The sequence below is a fragment of the Centrocercus urophasianus genome, unplaced genomic scaffold (genome assembly GCF_019232065.1).
Source record: "Centrocercus urophasianus isolate 14NV4802_14NV808 unplaced genomic scaffold, USGS_Curo_1.0 seq_24, whole genome shotgun sequence".
Classification (NCBI taxonomy): domain Eukaryota; kingdom Metazoa; phylum Chordata; class Aves; order Galliformes; family Phasianidae; genus Centrocercus; species Centrocercus urophasianus.
The window spans coordinates 3,745,190-3,763,626 of record NW_024884800.1 but is presented as its reverse complement, the minus strand read 5'-3'; the positions used below and the strand labels follow the sequence as shown (position 1 = coordinate 3,763,626).

Genomic DNA, 18,437 nt, shown 5'->3' with positions numbered 1-18,437 from the left:
TGAAACCCTGCAGCTGAGGGCATGGGGTGTGCAGCATTCCTGCTGCCTGCACCAAGGCCCTGAGCTGCTCGGGGTCCATTTCTTCCTCTGGGGTTGGGAAAGGAACGCCGCAGTTTCAGGACGCATACTTTATTTCCATTACTCAAAGCTGGAGTCATGCGTGGTTACAGCCAGAGACACTTCAGCAGCTCTGGGGATAACAAGATAGCTGACAGATTGGAATGCGGATTTATCAGGGGTAAAAACTGGCAAAATTCCTTATTTCTGATTCCTAAATAGAGCCTCCATGCTCTTGCTGCATGAGGCCACCACGAACTTTAACCCTTCATGTTGCCCCACCAATATGCACTGAGCTGCATCCATCCCTGTTTTCTGTGACTGCATTGCTCGGTCTCAGCTCGTGGGTGTTTTGTTTGGTTTGTTTTTTAAACAGTGAATCTCTTCCAGAAATGTTTTCAATAGGTTTTTATTTTCAAGTGCAGGCCTTTTGCACCACACGAGTGGCTGAATGACCGCAGAATGTAAATTCTACTGTATATTGCCTTTGGACTGGCAGTTTGAAGTGCTGCAGGGCAGTTAACACAGCCATGAAATCTGCTTCCTTCGGGTTTGATTCATCTCCATTTCTTTTGGAGCAAATCACGTTACTGGCTTTGGTTGCATTTTGCTGTGGAGTCACTTTTCCCATGCCTTTGCTAAGATCTGTATGTTGCTGTGAGAAGCAGGTCGTCTTCAACACTCTGGCTTCTTAGTGGTACATCTGTTTTAATATTCTGAGACACCAAGCAACGTCTTCTAGGGAAACAAATTAAGAACATCCAAGAGTTGAATAGAGTGGAATCCCTCGGTTATGGGAACTCGGTGCAGAAAAGAAGTCAAGCTGTTGAGCAGGAAAATTCCAGGTTAAAATTGAACCTGGGAGCATTCCTGAGGCACTGAGAGCAGCTGCCGGTGCAGCGCTGTGTCTGCAGGGCGGCTGTATTTGGAGCTGGTGGTTGCTGCTGTGGTTGTGTGTTTGCCTGCCCTAGAGGAGAACGAAGAAAATTTCACTTTTATTTCAAAAGGAAAGGATTGCTCAAGGATTGCAAAACACTTTGTTTTGGAAAAATGGCATTGTTTGGAAATGGCACGGGAACAGGAGAGGGGCTGCCTTTGGGTGCTTTTTTTGGCCCGCTTATCGCAGTTCATTCATGGCACAGGTCTGTCCCCACGAGGACACCCCAATGCATGGGATGCCATGTCTCAGCCCTGCCAGCGTCGCTTTATGCCAGCATTGGGCTGCTAAATGCCTCCCTGCTGTGGGACTGACTTCTTGTCTTTCCTCCATTCTTTTCTTAGCTGCAAACATTTATAGAGTGCTGTTGCCTCAGGTGGTGCCTGGGTAACAAAGCAGCCCTGCTTTGGGGTGAAAGGAGGGAGATTCTCTCCCTTATTAAAAAGGACTGGGAAAAAATCCAGCTCTCATTGGCACTGTTGACTGTCTCAGGATGGGTTAAGGGTGGTGCTGGCATTTATGTCCCTTTCCTTCACCAGCCCCTGATATGCAGGTAGGGGCATTTTCATAGGGTCATGAAGACTGGATAAGACCACTAAGATCCCCAAGTCCTACAACTGTGTCCCTCAATGTCACATCTCCATGGTTCTGGAACACCTCCATGGATGGTGACCCCGCCATCTCACTGTGCCGCCTGTGTCAATGCATTTGCACTCTTTCAGAGGAGAAATTTTTCCTAGTATCCATAGTATTCCTAGTATTTTGCTGTTGTTGAATCTCTTTGGGCTGCCCTGTGCTATTTGCCTTTCTGTGAGCGGACTTTGTGCTGCCTGGGACAGGGATGGCAGAGGTCTGTTTGCAGTTCCCCCCGCTGAGCCAGGCTGATCAGGGACATGCTTCAAAAACAAAATTGAACTTTTTTGATATCTGCCAGTAATAGCCCGAATGGAGATAAGATGCTGGCAGCTGGGCTGGTTATTTTCCTACCTCACTGGCCAGGAGTCCACTATGCTGCTGGTGCCACAGTTGTAGTAGTTTGGTAGTTACAGACAGGAGACCTTCCTGGGCAAGGTGTGTCATTGATAGGATGAGAGGTAATGTCCTCAAGTTGGTCTATGGAAGGTTCAGGTTGGATATTAGGAAAAATTACTTCTCTGAAAAAGCAGTGAGGCATTGGCACAGGCTGCCCAGAGATGTGATGGTGTCCTCCTCCCTGGAGGTGTTCCAGAATCATGGAGATGTGGCACTGAGGGACGTGGCTATGGGCATGGTGGGGTGGGCTGGGGTTGAACTAAATGATCTTGGGATCTTTTCCAACTTCAATAATTCTATAATGGGGAAACCAGAAGGACGGGATTGTCTTAAGAAGTTGAAATGGTCTCCTGTGCTCTCCAGCCCTCCATGTGGGCAGTTGTCTTCTGCATCCTCCATCTGGGACCTCCAAGTCCCTCCTGGGAGAATTTTGCTTGAACAAAGCTGGTGGCAAAGAAGCTGGCTTACAAATTGTTGAAAGGATTTGAGAGCTATCTATGCTAATTGAGGAGGAGTGCTGGTGTGAACCCGCAGGCAGATAACACAGTGTTCACAGCTGCACGGGATGGCAGATAGGGCTCCATGGGGGAGGGAAGAGGGAATTTTTAATTCTGATATATCCTTATCTTAATCCTCTCTCCCACCCCCCTTCTCGCCTCTTGGATGGGTTAAAGCTCTCAAGGTTACCTTTTCCACAAATACAGATGGCTGCCTGATTCCAGGCTGGGGGAATACATGAGGGGTCTGTTCCACCAGCGAGATGGTTTTTGGACATAAGTCACATTATGTGGGCTGAGCACAGTGCGCTGCTTGTGTGAGCTGGGCGCCTTGGACAACAGATACCTGGGCAGTTAGAAAAGTAATGCTTGGTGTGAGTAGCAGCCAAGGGCTTAAAAACACGTTTTTCAGGTAAAAAAAAAAAAAAGCTTATTTACAAACTCTGCTGTGGTCTTTGCTCCGACGTGATTCATTTAAGGAGAGATGAAGCTGAGATGTGAGAGATGTGGGCAGTGCTTCGCATTGCCACCAGTGCTGGGGGCTGTGCTCTGGTCCCAGCACTTTTCCTCCAAAACCATCACTAGGGACTGCCTGTGGTGTCACGGGGCTGCAGGGATGGCTTTATCCCATGGTGGCCCAGTTTCAGGATGTTTCAAAGGTCACCTTGTGTTTTTGGTGTGGGACTTCTTCCATCTCCAGTTGCGCTGCTTATTTGCCTTTCTCCCTGTAACATTTCGGGCTCAGCCATGTGTGGTTTGAAGGTTTGTCATATTTACACTAGCAGTTCAGCTGAAAAGCAGCTTTTCTTCCTGGGAAAAGCCAGGAACCACTAATGTGCAATCTTTGTGTATAAAGTTGCCTTTCTCTGCTTATAAACAGCGGCCCTAGGATGGATGTGCAGTGGACCTGTTTAGATTTAAATCTGACCCACCTCCTTGTTTTTTTGTGCTGATTTTCCCTTTGAGGAAGATGTTCTTTCCTGCCTTTTGCCACTGCAAAAGGTGTGAGTTTTTAACCTATAAAGCTGAAGAGGTGAGTCCAATTGCAGCATCCTGCTGTAAATGGCAGTGTATGATCTTCCTTGCAGTGATTTCCCCATAATACACCAGTTGCTCAGAAACCTCCCTTGTATCCTTCCTGCTGGTGGCCCGGACAGCTGGGTTGGATGAGAGCTGTGTTGTGGCACACCTCAAGGTGTAGTGGAGATGGTGAATGCTATGGTTGGTCTGTTTCTGTAGAGGAAATGTGGTGTTTATGGCCATCTCTGGCCTGCTGATGTTGTTGGTGAGTGGAGCAAGGCTGTAAGTCCTTGTGTCGGTGAGTTAACTTGGGGTGAGTTTTGTTTCATTTGAGCTGTTGGCAATATGGAGAAATGGAATATGCTTGGACAAACACCCTCCCATTTAAGCTGGCTTGGATGCTCCTTGTAATGCTCTTGATGTGCCTCCTGCCAAAACAACACAGCTTTCTCAAGCTGGATCATGGGTTATGAGTATCTGAGAGATGCAGAGAGCCCATTGCATGTCATGGTAGCTACTGCTAAGCGTGACACCAGGAGAGGGTGATCTGCTCTGTATCCTTTGCAAGTGTAGCATCCCATCTGAAACACTGCGTCCAAAACCTGGACAAGCTGTATGTCTGGTGTGCCACAGAGAGAGATGTTAGCTGGTGTTTGGGCTGAGAAGCTTGTCCTGTGCTGAGCTGAACTGGGGAAATAGCTGGGGAACAGAAGGCATGGTGCAGAGTGAATGCCTTACCTTCCCCTGGCTCGTGGAAAATGTCTCATGGAAAACATTCAGCTTATAACTGAAGTTTCATTTCTGTCTGCCAGGACCTGCTCTTGGACTGAATGTTGTTTTCTAAGCAAATGGGGCTTTTTGGTCCTTGAAGCTGGAAAGACTGACTGCTGTACCGCCTTGCAGCCCTGGGGAACAGATAGCCATGAGCTGGTGAAGGCAGTTGTGTCTCAGGCTGAGCCTCGTGGTGAATAGCAGCTCTCCTGAGCTCTCTAAACTTGTGGACCCCCCCCCCAAAAAAATCTTATTTCTAGAGGAGCCACAACCCTTTCATTGCAGGCACTGTTGTCTATATGTGTGCTTCCTCAGAGCTCTTTGGTCGCCCCTGTGCAGCAGGCTACAAACTGAATGTTAAATGCTTCTTAAGAGCCAGGCCATCTTGGAAGAAAGTATGGATGCAAAATACATCTGAGAAGAGTCAGCCTTTTGTGTATCTCTTTCCAGTGTCTCTTAACTTGCTATAAATTCTGAAGTTATCTGCACTGTTACTGTGCTTGGCAAACTCTGTAGGCAGGGGAAAACGCTTATTCATGTGGATTTTAGATAGATGAATGTGGTTGTGAAGTAGCATTGACACATGGAAATGTTCGAGGATGCTTAGAGAAGAATCAGCTGTTTTGCGATAGCTCTGTGTCAGTTCCTTACTTTGAACGCCTTTGCACAACCCAGCTGTAACAAAGAGAAGATGGAGAAAGGGTATTTCTGTGGCTTAAAAGTTATTAAAGCCAAAAAAAAATAAGCAAAAACAAAAAGAAAAAACCACCCACAAACCCAAAAACACACACACACACACACTCAGTAAAAGTTTTGCACACATCAGAAACAAAGGCACCAACATTTGCTTGTCAGAGCTAATAAAGTGTGCTTAGATCTTAATTTTTCTGCTTGATTGCACAAAGTAATTGAAACTTCCTTTTTGCTGCAAGGTCTTCCCCCCCCCCCTTTAAATAAGTATTCTTAAAAGAACGTCTTTTGGTCAGTGAGTTTATGGAATTTTGCTGGGAAGGCAGATGCAGTTTGAGCTCACTGAACAAGTGGTCAAAGCACATGGACAAATTGCTCATGTCTGTAAGTCGTCCCTCCAAGTTGAAAAACACCTAGGCCAAATAAACCTTGAACTAGAGGTTTTATAGGAGCTTTTGAGCACATAAGGGAAGCTTTTGTAATCACAGCGATCTGATAAAAGCTTAAAAAACAGGAGTCCTGTAAAGAAAAGAGTAGTTGGAGCTGAGGTGATAAAACCCACATCTGGTAAAGCGTGTTTGCTGCCTCTTGGTGACCTGCACAAGAGGTGGATAATTCAGCTTGAGGGGTGAGGGTACCGAAGAGATGCTGTGCTGTGGGCACGTGGCCATCCAGCGCCCAAGAAAGCTCATTTAAGATGAAAGCAGTGGCATTTGGAGGAGGAACAAAGCCTTTGTCACAGTGAGGGAAGGCTGTGGCCATGCTTTAGGAGCTGGCAGACTCCTCGTCATCCAGTTTGAGTACGCAGATCGCATGAACGTTGTGCATCACCTCCCAGCAAGCGTGGCATGTTGGGTTTTGGAGGTTAGAATAGGGAAGGTCTGCCAAACTGAAAGCAAACAAACAGCAAAGACAAAAAAAGAAACACGAAACAGCGAACCCAAACCCACAAATAGAAAACAGACCTTCCAGATTGATTGGCTCAGATTTATTTGAAGTACCACAAGTTAGCATCGTCGCTCCTCTGGGGTGTGTCTCCACTTGGGCAATATGTTAACCATGTGGTATCCAGGAAAATCTTCTCACAAGGAACTGTATGGGTTTGGTTTTTTTTTTCCTTGCTTTTTTTGTTTTGTTTTATTTTTAATTTTTCTTGTTCTTGCCTTAAGCTTTGAATGGGAAGGATTAGGGCAGCCTGTGAGGGCTAATTTGCAGTCTTGACATGCGGGTGCTGTTCGTGAAGGAATTGTGCTCTGTGAGACTTCAGTTTCAGAGAGGCTTTTCCTTGGGCATGTTGAAGAGTGCTGAGTGTTTGCTGTAACTTCTCAGGCATGTTACTGTTAACTTTTTTCCATGTCCCCCCTGGAAGCAGATTTAAGAATAATGATGCACTTACTGGCTTCAGGAGGAGAGCTGCTGATAAGGTCTAATTTTACTTTTGGTTCTCAGGGTGTTTGGGCTGGAACGTGCTTCCTACCTGCAGCAATAGCTCAGTAAAGCAGCTGTAATACTGATTTCACAGTACTGGCTGAAACACCAGAAAGCCCCCAGTTGGAGTAATTACAGCTTCAGCCTATTAACAGCTGGCCACTAATGGGTCGGGTCTAAATGCCTAGACTGTGCTTGAAATTTTTAAGCTGAATCCCCTGCATGACATTTTATAGCAAGAATGCCTCCCAAGGAAAAGCAATGCCTTCTCAGTGTTTTTGCCTCTCGTTTTTGGGATGGAGCATCGGGTCGTGCTGACACCATCTCGTGCATTTGTGCTATCAAAGCTGTGGAAGTTCCCTGCTGCTCGGGCAGCCCAGTTCTGATGTTCTCTCCCATCCCAGCGTGTTGTTTATCTTTGACCAGCGGCTTGGATAAACTTCCAAAATAAATTAATGTAGCAGCCCCGCTCTCCTCTGGCAGAGTGACTCAAATGTTACGCATATGAAAGCAGCTAGACTTCAAACGCTTCCCTTGGACCAAGTTTTCATAGTTGTCTCCTATAGCGACAAAGGAGAACGTTTCCTTGAAGCAAATCTTTATATATATTTTTTTAATCCTCCCTGCCTTCGGTTTTCATTTACCTCTGCCCTGTGCTCTCAGCTCACACCTGCCTTTCTGATTCAGAAGCAATCAGTGACTGATCACTCGGTCTGCTGGCATTGCAGCCCTTGGGCTCGGGTCGGACCCAGGGGTCAGGCTGCGGGCGGAGGAGGCTGAGCCTCCTGCTCTCAGACAGCGCTTGCTTGCACGAAGGAATGCGGTAACAGGATTTAAAGGAAACATACAGAACTAACGAGGATTAAGGCTAATTGTCTGCCCCATTCTTCGAGGGGGTGGAAGGATGTGGCCAAATGGGGAGTGATGCAAGGGGAAAATTCAGTGGTCACGGTCTCTTCATGGAAGATGTGCATAGGTTTGGTTGGTTTGCGCTCTGTGTGAAGGAATGGAAAGTAGAGGATTGGAAAAAAATAAAATAAAGGGGTAGTTCTTCCTTCTTGAAGGCTTTGAGTGTGTTGGAGCAGGCATTTCTGCAGTTGCTGGTAAATGTACTCCAAATGGGTGGTTCTCACCATGTCTGGGTTCTGTTTCAGCTGGCGTTGCTCTGTGCAGGGAGGTGACATCCCTGCCTGCCAAGGCCTCAGCTGGTGCCGATAGGATGGGCTGATGGACCCTGTATGCCTGTGAGTTCATTCTGAGAAATGTCATCATGGTGTCAGAGATGTTTTGGAGACCTTACTTCCCCTAGCAGCTTAGGATGGGGGCTCTGGTCTTGTAGAGGCCACTGGTTTCTCTTGGTTTGAATAAGGGGGGATTTGCGAGTGTAGGTGGGCAGCGTTCCCTAACTGCATTTATTCTTCCTTGGTCCTTGAACTTCAACCATTTTGGACAGAAGTGCTCTAAGCTCATGATTTGGACTCCTTTGAAGCCTTCTGATGGATGAGGCAGATGTGTGGCAGCAGGGGAGAGTGCCCCATTTCCTAGCGTGGGGCAGTTGTTAGGTTATAGCTGGGCTTGGCTACACTTCAAGCCTTGAAGCATTTGGTCTTTTTGTTTATACTTTCCCCAAGCAAACAAATGATGCTTCTGCAGACAGAGGAGATGGAGTGTTTCTCCTGGATGCAGAGCTTTTTATCACTTTTTTTTTCCCCGGCAAGGATGGTGCTGGTTGCTGAGGTGAAGGTGGCCAATGGCACATGGGTCACTCCATGTCTCTAGCAACTTTTGGTTGGCCCTGGCTCTGTGCAGAGCCTTTGCTCGCCTTTGCTGTCCTCCTTACCCCAAAACAGCCCTGTGAAAGGCAGGATGAAGGAGTGCATCCTCATAGATGGAGAGCATCATCCTGCCACTCTGTGGGGATTTTGGATTTGTATATGGTCCTTCAGTGCTATGCTGTGCAATTGATATGAGGGTGTTTTTTTGTCTTCTTCCAAAAAAAGGTCTATCCCAGAATGGCAGCAAGTTCTGCAGTGTCTATTGTAGGTCTTGAAATTCTGAATGATCTTTGTGGAAGTTAATTAACCTTTTTCCAATTTATAGATTATGCAATTGTTTGTATAAAGTCCAGTTTTAAGTCAAAAACAGGAAATGGTGGCTGAATTTCACGAACTCTGTTTTTTTGCTTAAGGGATTAAAAACATCTTTATAATTTGGAGCTTTCTTAAGTTTTTGCTTGTGTTAAAGCTGCTGGCTCCCATACTGTTATCACTTCCGTTCCTGTTGGTGCAATTCAACACATGGACACGGTAGCTGCATTTTGGGCAACGATGCATGCTTGTTCTGCTTTCGCAAACAGCAACCTTTTGCTTCTTTTGAGCTTCTCTGTGGCACCCAAGGGTGTAGGGGGCTGACCACAGGGGCACAACACTGCTGGAGCTGAGCTGAGCCAGCAGATGACCGTGCTGCTGGCACAGCCCAGGTTGGGTACATCTCACAAGAAGCCACTTGTGTGATTCTGAAGCGTGGTTTTGTGCATCGAAGCTGGAATCAAATATGTTTATAAAGAGAAGAAAAAAAAGCAACCCTTTCTGTCGGTGCCCGGTATGTTGCTGTTCTCTGCTGCCTGCGCGTGTGTGGTGCTGTGCTGTGAGCGGTGAGCATCCCGGGAGGTGCGTGCCGGTGGGTCTGGATGATGAGGGAGGAAAGGAGCTGGAAGTGTCACTGGAAAACGTTGGTAGGAATGAAAAATATTCCAGTTCACATAACGGTGTCTGTGGCAGAATCCGTTTGGGTTAAAAAGCTGCCCTTTTGGCAAATATCCCAAAGCTTTATGGAAAAAAACAAACGAGCAGTTTTTTGGCTTTTGTTTGCTTTCTTGCTGGGGAATTTAAGGAAAAAATGGAAAGTCTTACAAAGAAAGTAACTGTCTCCCAGCCAGATCTCTTCTATTTACTGTTCCTTGCGCCTGAGGCTTCAGTAATTCTGTGTATTTGCTGTTCCAAATGGATTTTCTTTCCCCTTTAATTGCATGAAATTATACTCACTGGGGTGATTGTTTTCTGTTTGTTTGCTTTGTTTTTTGGGGGGATGATGGTGGTGGAGTGCATGTTATCCCTGTAAAATCCGCTAGACAAGTTCTGTTCTATTCTAAAGTCTGATTGCTGACTGTATGCAGGCTTTTAATGGGTTTTATCGTGACTGCTTTATTTTTGGCTTTCAGTGTAGCCAGCATTACTGTTACAAGTATGCTGGTGGAGGGACAGGGACAGCCCTGGGGATGGATCTTCTGTGCACTGTGTGCATCATTCCCCTTGTCTGAGAAGTAAACAAGCAAACAAAAAAGCCAACCACAAGAGCAACAAAAAAAGAATAATTTTCATCACAAATTGCCCGCTGTTTCTCACTTAAGGCACGTATGCAGAGGCACATTATGAAAACAATTTCATGCCTAAGGAATTCTGTGATAATAAGGAGAATTTGCATTTCCCAGATTCTCCCTCAACAGTGTGAAGTGGGGGTTTTTTGGTTTTGTTTTTTAATTAAGAAACAATTCTTGGTTTTCATTGAAGGTTTCTGTTTTAGCTGGAGCCAGAGAGAATCCTCCAGTTGAGCAGTGCTATTTTGCTCTCCAGGCTTACTTAAATAGTATGCTTAATTACGTACTTTTTCTTCTTGCCTTATTTGTATATTCAGGTCTTTGTGTGGTTTCTCTCCCTTTTGATGTCTGCAGAAATGCATTATCTTCATCTGTCTGGTTTACGTTTGGTGTGCCACTAATTGACTCAATATCCTGTTTGTGGAAATGAAAGCGCTCTATCACAGCAGAGTTTGCCAGGGTGTAAAACCTTGCAGCATTCGGGCCACCCTGCCTGGGAGGGAGTCAGTGTGGAAATGAAACAGCAATGATGTTATTCCCCAGGTCAGCAGGTTTCTTGGAGACTACTGGAGGGCTCGCTGATGGCGCTGGTGCAGAGCTGGAGCCTTCTGAAGCCTCCATAGCTACACCTAGGGCCTCACTCTTGCCCAAAGCAAGGTTAATTCTTGACGTTGTGGGGGCAGATGAGGTGGGAAATAGGCTTTCATCTTGTTTTGGTTTTAAGAACTGTATTAAGAGCCTGGGATTCCCTGAAATCACTCACGTTGGCTTCACTGTTGGCTTAGGCATGGGTTCTTCCTGAACGACCCTGTGTTTAGTTTAATACCGATTACTCAGGTGCAATTGGCAAGAGGTGCTGGCTTCAAGTTGTGCCAGGGGAGGTTCTGGTTGGATGTTAGGAAAAAATTCTCCTCAGAAGCACTGGCACAGGGCTGCACAGGGACTGGTGGGGTCACCATCACTGGAGGTGCTCCAGAACTGTGGAGATGTGGCACTGAGGGATGTGGTTATGGGCATGGTGGGGGTGGGTTGAGGTTGGACTTGGTGATTTTGGAGGTCTTTTCCAATCTTACTGATACTATGCTTCAGGACTATGCTTCTTTGACCAGAAGACGAGTATGACCATCAACATTTGGTCTCAAATGGCTGGAAGGCAAGGGACCTCTTTCTGTCCTAGACTGCTCTTTCCTGAACAAAAATCAAGGCTCCTAATGTGCATTTGGCTTAATGTGCACACATACGCATAAATCTCTCTTGTTCTTTTCGGTCCCTGGCCCTCTTGGCAGTAAATTTGCAAACCTGAGGCTGTCAGCAAAGCAAAATGGAAAAATAAAAGCCAGACAGACCTTGGTTGTGTACGATATTTTAAGTAACTGTAGGTACGCGCGGTGGAAATAATTAGAATTATTTGTTGTGTTGAAGGGAGGTATGTCGACGAGGTATTGTGTGTGCTGGCATTCCCCACGCCTGCGAGATGGATTAGCAGCTGAGTTAACAGATGCAGTAAAGCTTGACCGAAAATAGTTCACTGTTGTTAAGCATGGGTGAAAGGGCTTTGGTTTGGGTATCAAAGAGTGTGTTTTGACTGCTTGACAAGTTTGCAAGAAGAAAAAAAAAATCATTTCAATATTATAAGCTTTCTCTGTGAGTCTGGGGAATTTTTCTGTGCCATTAGAGTAATCAGCAAAAAAACTGAAACACGCATTGATTAATAACCTAAGTGGAAACGCATAGGAAACAAGTGGCTTTAATATTAATAAGGCAAATAAACCATTTATATAAAACGGTTGCTAATTGAGTGGGATGTAAAATACACTGCACATTGGCATGCACTGCCAAATTGCTCTACTTCCATAACCAGCTCTCATAGATGACTGTGCATGAGGATTGCTTCTGGTTTAAAAACTGCTGGGTGGCTGGAAGACAGGGCAGACATTGCAGCTACAATGTTTGGATGGATAGAGGGCTCCTGGCGTTGTGAAAGGGCTCGATGTGGAAGATGTGGGGAGGTGGCTGCATGCAGCACTTCTGGTTGAAATGTGCAAGCTGTGTTTGAAACTGTGACTTGGAATGGAAATAGCACCATGTGCTCAGGAGCATCAAGGAGATGTTGGTCTGTTGGTCCCAGCCTGGACAGACCCGCTCAGAAGTTTCTCATTCTGTAGCCCTTGGCGGATGCGTTGCCTCTGTTAGCAGAATCTCAATGCTGTTTTACATCTCTTCCTTCCTGGCACGCGACCATCTCTGCAGGAGTATTCTCCATAGGAAAATAAACACAAGTGCCAAAGCAGCACTGCCTTAAAGCAAGCAGTGAAGTCTGACCAACTGGTGGAAGAGGAAAGCACAGATAAGAGCCATCCACTCAAAATTCAAGTTTTCTTCTTATACCAGGCAACAAGTGTGCCTTCAAACATTGTTCGTATGTGAGACAGCCTAGGAGAGGGCAGCAGGGTTGCTCTGGGCATCAGGCATTGCCCAGAGCAGGACTTTTTCCTCCTTTTACTATTTGAAACTTAGTATAATTTCACCTAAAAATATTACTGTGACAAGATGCTATCCACGTTTGTGTAGCACTTTTTATGAGCAAACATCTAAAAGCATCACAAGCAGTGATGGGAGCAGCACACCCCTTCTTGTGTGGCTGTGCGTTATGGGCTGTTCTGCAGGTGCTGAGCATCCCCTGCTCCTGTAGCCAGGAAAACTGGGAGGTTTCTGGTATTTTGGGTGCAATTAGAGGTGGTCAGGTTGGATGGATGGTTCGATAGCCTTGTCTTTCTCCATGACTCCACGGGAGACAATCACAGTCTCACATTTTTCTTTATTCTTTTTGTCCCTTGTTAAAGCAGGGCTGGAGCAGCAGAGTTGTGCTCAAGGGTGATGCTAGTATTTCTTGTCATCTTTGTTGGGGGTTTTGTAAAGCCTCTGTAGCATGTCAATTATATATGATGGGTGGAAGCCTAATATTCTGTGATAATTAGAATGTAAGTCTAGTGTGAAATCGGATTAGAGTCCGGCATTACAGTCCAGGATTCCTTTTGTAGTAGATTCAGAGGAAGTCATAAAGCTCTTTTAAAGATGACACGAGCTGATGTGTACCAGAGGGGCAGTGGTGGGGTGTGAGCTGAGATGCTGGTGGCCCTGCGTGCCCCTCCTGGAGGGGAGCAGTACGGCTCCAAATGCTCCACCAGCCTGGGTTTTCACACACAGGAGCCAAGTCCAACAGTAACATCTCTGACCATAAAGTGCTTTTGGCTCCTTGACTGAGCTTCAGTGAAGGGCTAGACTGTGCACAGGAGACTTTTCAACAGGTAACACCCCTCTGCCTCCCAGTTAATGGCTTTCGAAAGTTGCTTTTGCAGCCAGAAGTACTTGGTCAGGGCAACAAGGAGCAGGGTGGGAATGGCGTGTTTAGCCTGGAAGTCCAGAAACAACATTTTGAAAAGGTCTTGGAAAATTGTTTGGTGAAGGGAGCTGCTTTTCAAGATAATGGAGCCCCTGAGTTCGTACTGCACAGTTACTCATTTGATGAAAACATGTTTTCCAACATGTTGCATAATAGTTGCTTGATTTGGAAGAAACTTCGTGTGCCTAGAGCCTGCTAAATGTGGTATTTCTATAATGGCTTAAATAATAAGTTTGCAAGATTACCTTTCTGAGCACATTTCCTTAGATCTGCAGATGGTGACATGGTGTACTGTTGCATTTCTGTCTTTAACCATTCCATTCCCCAGAGGTGTATTGCTAACCAGCTAAGGAGCAAGCTTCTCTTCTAGTTTTGGTCCATTGCTTTTCTCTCTATATATGTGTGTGTAGTATAAAATAGATATAATGTCTTGCTGTGACAGGCTATGGAAAAGATCTGCCACAAGTCCTTGACAAGTTGCAGGTATGGTGTACGTGTGCAGTAGATATTTAGAGTAGTTCTCTGCTACTTAAGCTCTTTTTGCCACACAGCCCCCAGTGTGATGATTGCAAACAATTCAATAAAAGCGTAACTTGAAAGGAAGCTGTGGCAGAGTTATATTTTGCTGGGCTCATATGGTGATAAATTACAAAAGCTGCAGAGTCTTTAACACTCAACAGTAGATGAAGGGTTGCCTTGTATGGGCATTGTTTGATGAGTATCAACTTGAGAAATAATTATTGCCAAATGTGTCCTTGACAGCGAGCACACACAATGAGTGTTCTTTATGTAATATACATAAACATTAGATGTCTGCTTAAGTGGGCCTAAATACCTAGTTTTTCACTCCTTTCTTTAGAGGAGCTCTGGCTGCCAGCAGGAGGACCTAGGAGTGGTGTCTTGGTCTGAGCTCCAGGTTGCTGTGTTCTGGGTCAAAGTAGCACATGGGAATGAGCCCTGTGTATGGGTATGAGTGCTGCCCAAGTAGAGAAAGCAGAGAGCCCTACGAGCTGGTGTGAAGCGAGAGCTAGAAATGAGATTCCTCACAAGGTACCAGTGCCTGATGTTTCATTCAGTCAGTGATATGGAGGTGCTAAGGGACAACCCTCCCCATGGGAAACATGGGCTTCAGTGACTTCTCAGTGGCATCTTCCATTGGGGCATAGTAAAGCTTCAATAAAAGCAGCACGCAGTCTTAAACTTTCTGTTTTTTTGTTTTTTTTTGTTTTTGTTTTTTAACCACTGAGTAACACAGTGCATCCTGCCCTGCATTAGCACTCAGTGGCAGGAGCTCCTCAGCTCCAGACAGAGCTAATTCTTGATCACAAGCCAAGACCACATAGTGCTGACATGACCGAGAAATATCTTCCATAATTAGATTGCTTGGTCATTCATTTTTGAACGCCTGAGTTGTGTTCTGGAGAGTAATTTGTTAATGATCAACCAAATAGTAAATCAGGCTTGTGCAGATCCTATCAGTACTATTCCCCTTGCCTGGCTTTGCAGTGTGTACTGGAGAAGCACCGTGCAAATCTGAGACAAAAGGGATTAAAGAGAGAAGTTTTTGCTTTGAAATGTTAGCTCCTGATTCAGTACTCTGAAATATAAAACAAAGTAATTCTTTTTCGGAGGCAGATCAACATTAGGTTTATTTATAACCTCCCAGCCAAAAGTTGTTACAATGGTGAATAAGCAGCAGGTTAATCTAATAGAAAAAGGCGTTGTCAGATAGGTGAGATATTAACTTCAGTTTAGTAGTGTAAACAGATACAAAAACATTCCTTGTATTTGTGAAATACGCTGGGCTTTTAATGGATTTTAATGTTGGTTTTTTTTTTTTTTTTAATCAATCAATAAATTGCGGTAGTTGTTAAGACATCACTGCTCTGAGGATCCCAAGGCATTTGTGGACAACTTCAGAAGTGTCTCTGAAGTGCAGTGAGGAAAAGAAATCCCGCTGACAGTAGGCTTGAGCTTGCCAAGTAGGGTAGAGGTTTGCCCTTCCAACACAAAAGAATTACAAGTATGTAAATTGCAATCACCGAGGGAAGAAGTGCTTAATGAAAATGGTACAGAAATCATGGAGCACATGTCAGGTAAAATATTTCCATCTGAAATTTAGGAAAAAAAATTAAAAATTCAAGTGTTTCAAAATTAAATAGTTTTGACATCTCAAGTCTAGCTGTTGCTCTAGCAGGAATTATCACTTTGCTGATACTTATTTGTGTTCTGTAGTGTCAAGGAGACTTAGCCCTCTATTGGAAGTGGAGCAAAAGGGATGCAAAGTGAAATAGTGTGGCCTTGCCTAGGGACTTGCTTGGTTGAGTGCTGGCTGGGGAGGCAGGCTCTGTATGCCCCGGTATCATGAGCACTGAGTCTTAGTCCTAGTGCAGTGTGCTTGTCATTGGAGGTGTTCCTGGGAGGAAAAGGAGTGTGTAAAACGAAAAGGGAGAAAAAAAGAGTCTCTAAGGAGACAGTGAGGTTTTTTTCTTTGTCTTCTGAAGGCTGTCTAAGCAGGGCTGTTCTCTGTACCGGACTTGGAGCAGCAGACAGTCTCGTGCAATAAATTAGTTGTGGCAGAATTATCTGTTGGTCAAGGTCTCTGTAATGTCTGAGAAAACAAACAAATCCCATGGCACAAAAGGAAAGCTGTTTAGGAGAGGGCAGTCTTAGAGATGGAATGTGTGTGTTTAATTAATATGTATGGTTTTAACTTTTGAAAAATGGCCTGAGAGTGGTCTCTAGGCAAGAAAGTCACACACACAGTGTGAAGGTTTGGTAGCTGGGCGAATCGTGCAGTTGTGGGCCAGATCTGGTTGCACTGATCACAGTCTGGCTTTGTTTTGCATAGAGCAGAAATAGCTCTTGTTCACTGCAGACCTTTCCGATGCTTTAGCAGTCTGGGTGGCTCTTCAGAAGGTATGTAGTGATTCTTTCTGCCCTGCAGCTCTTGGGGTGAGTCTTGGTGAGTCCCAGCAGTGCTGGAGGTTGTTGCTGGACCTCCGGGGGAATTCTCACCATCTGCCTCCTTGTGCTGAGGCACTCAGGGGTAAGAGAGATACTGGAGCCCTTTACGATTCCTCTGGCTAAGCAATCTTGAGCCATAAGATTTTTATGAGAGCCATCTTTTAGGGTGAGGGAAGAAAAATATGTTTGAATTCTGCAAAACAAACACAGTTTCACCCAAGATGATGACAGAAAACCGTAAAATTAAAAGCTGGGAAATGTAAAGTCTTTTCACAAGCAGTTACATAAAACAAGTTTATTTTCATATCAGTGATATCTTTGATTCTTACAATACTTCAGTGATAGCTGAAGGGAAGGAGAAGGAAAAAAGGATTTTTCTGTTCAAAAAGGACCAATGTCATTGATGTGGTGTATTATGTATTAACTGAGTGAACTGAAAGTAATTAAAACTCCCTGGAGACGGTGCCACCATGGGGCCTCGCACACTGACCTCTTTGTGTCGCAAAGGGAATTCCTCTAACTTAGAGTATTTTCTTTGTTTTTAAGGCGACCACTTGAAAGTCTGCTCACAAGCCTACACGTGCTGCACTCAAGAAATGGAAGAGAGATACAGTCAACTGAGCAAACACGACTTCAGAAACGCCGTCGTAGAGCTTAGCAATCACTTACAAACAATGTTTAGTTCCCGATACAAGAAGTTTGATGGTGAGTGCAGAGACCTTGAACTTACTTTCCTTTGCATAAAATGCTAAGAATTCCCATCCTGTTGTTCTGTGTGCAGTTGTTCTGCTCTGCCTCCCCTTTTGCTGGGGAAGTTCATGACTCATTGCTCTGGTGGCGAGGGTAGCGCATGGCTTGTTTTGCAATCCCATGTGAAAGAAATATTTGCTGATTACAGTTGTTTGTTTCCTAAAGAGAGATCTTTTTCTGATTAATCTTTCAAAAAACTGTACTGCTGTTAACTTAGATTGCAGTGAGTTTGTTTGTATATCCCCGTGGTGCATGTGATTGTAACATGCACGTCTTGCAGCCCCGATCCACAAAAATGCAGATCTTTTCCAGTCTGTTATGAACCAGCGGGGTTTGTATCAGCTCACTTAGCCTTTGGGGCTAAATAGAGCAGCAAATAAATAAATACAGAGATGTCTTTGTGCAGAAACCGAGGGTTCAAGTGTGATGCAGGGTCAGAAGCAAAGTGAACAAAGTCTCGGCTGAGTTCCCATCGCTCAAGTGACACCAATTGCTGACTGATAAGCAAATGTCTTTTCTCATTGTTGCCCTTCAGTCAGCGGGATGGCTGTGCTCTCCTCATAGCCTGATGGAAGAAAATCCCTATGGAAGTAGCTGGCAGTCACCTGTGCCAGTATCCTGTATTCACTGTGTGCCCAGCATCATGCTCCTGCAAGAAGGACTGTCCTTCTTGGCTGTGGGGATGAGGTGACACCTAGATGCATGTGAATATATCTGATGAGTTATGTGGACTGGATTGGTTGTCAGGACATCCTTTGTGTCCATTGCATCACCGCCATCTGTTAGCAGAGGGTGATTCCAATGCACAGTTCCTCAGGGTTTTTTTCTCCCTAGTTTGGTTGTTAGTGGAGAATCCACGTGAACCAACACCCTGAAGTCTGTGCCTTGAACCTCCCAGGGACTTCCTCTTTGCTGCTGCAGCAAGTAGCAGCCCTTTTCCTTCAAAAGAAGTTGGCACCTGTGAGAAGGAAAAAGTCCCCGAGTATGAAATTGCAGTGAGTCAAAGTGAAATTATGCAACCCTCTTGATAGCATCTAAATCTACTAGCTGAGTATTTCCCTCTTAAACCTCTGTTGTCTCTACCTGCTGCTACACCAAAGGGGTGATAGAGAGAGAACCAAAGTGTCTAGACTTGCAAGCTTATTAAATACAGAGCAAGGCACTTAATGAAATCCAGCCCATAGATAAGCCCTTTGAAAGAGGCCAGAGGAACAGCATCTGCTTCACCTTTAATGAACAACGAGGCTTCTTAAAAATGCTGCACTGAACACAAAGGGCATGCTTGGTTCACTCTATTAGCATCCCTGACGTGGTGTAGATGTATTTCCAGGTGTGTCTTCTCATTTTCATGGTGAGTTATGGCCACAGGACTGTGTGACAAGAAGAGGGTATTAGGCTAAGTTGGATCCCTCTCAAAGCACAGTGCTTCAGTCTGGGGGGGCTTTGATGGGGAGCCCTGCAAAGCTGCTCTGTTGGCGCAGCGTGGTTCTGCCATCAGCAGCTCTCAGC

General features: G+C 45.2%; 1 protein-coding gene across 1 annotated transcript in view; it reads left to right on the top strand.

Annotated features, from left to right (window-relative positions):
• The window catches only part of GPC4 (glypican 4), a 60,750-nt gene that overhangs the window by 8,563 nt on the left and 33,750 nt on the right, over positions 1-18,437 (top strand). The window contains exon 2 of the mRNA XM_042824880.1: positions 16,725-16,883. Coding sequence (XP_042680814.1) covers positions 16,725-16,883 — 159 coding nt within the window. The remainder of the gene's footprint in view (positions 1-16,724; positions 16,884-18,437) is intronic.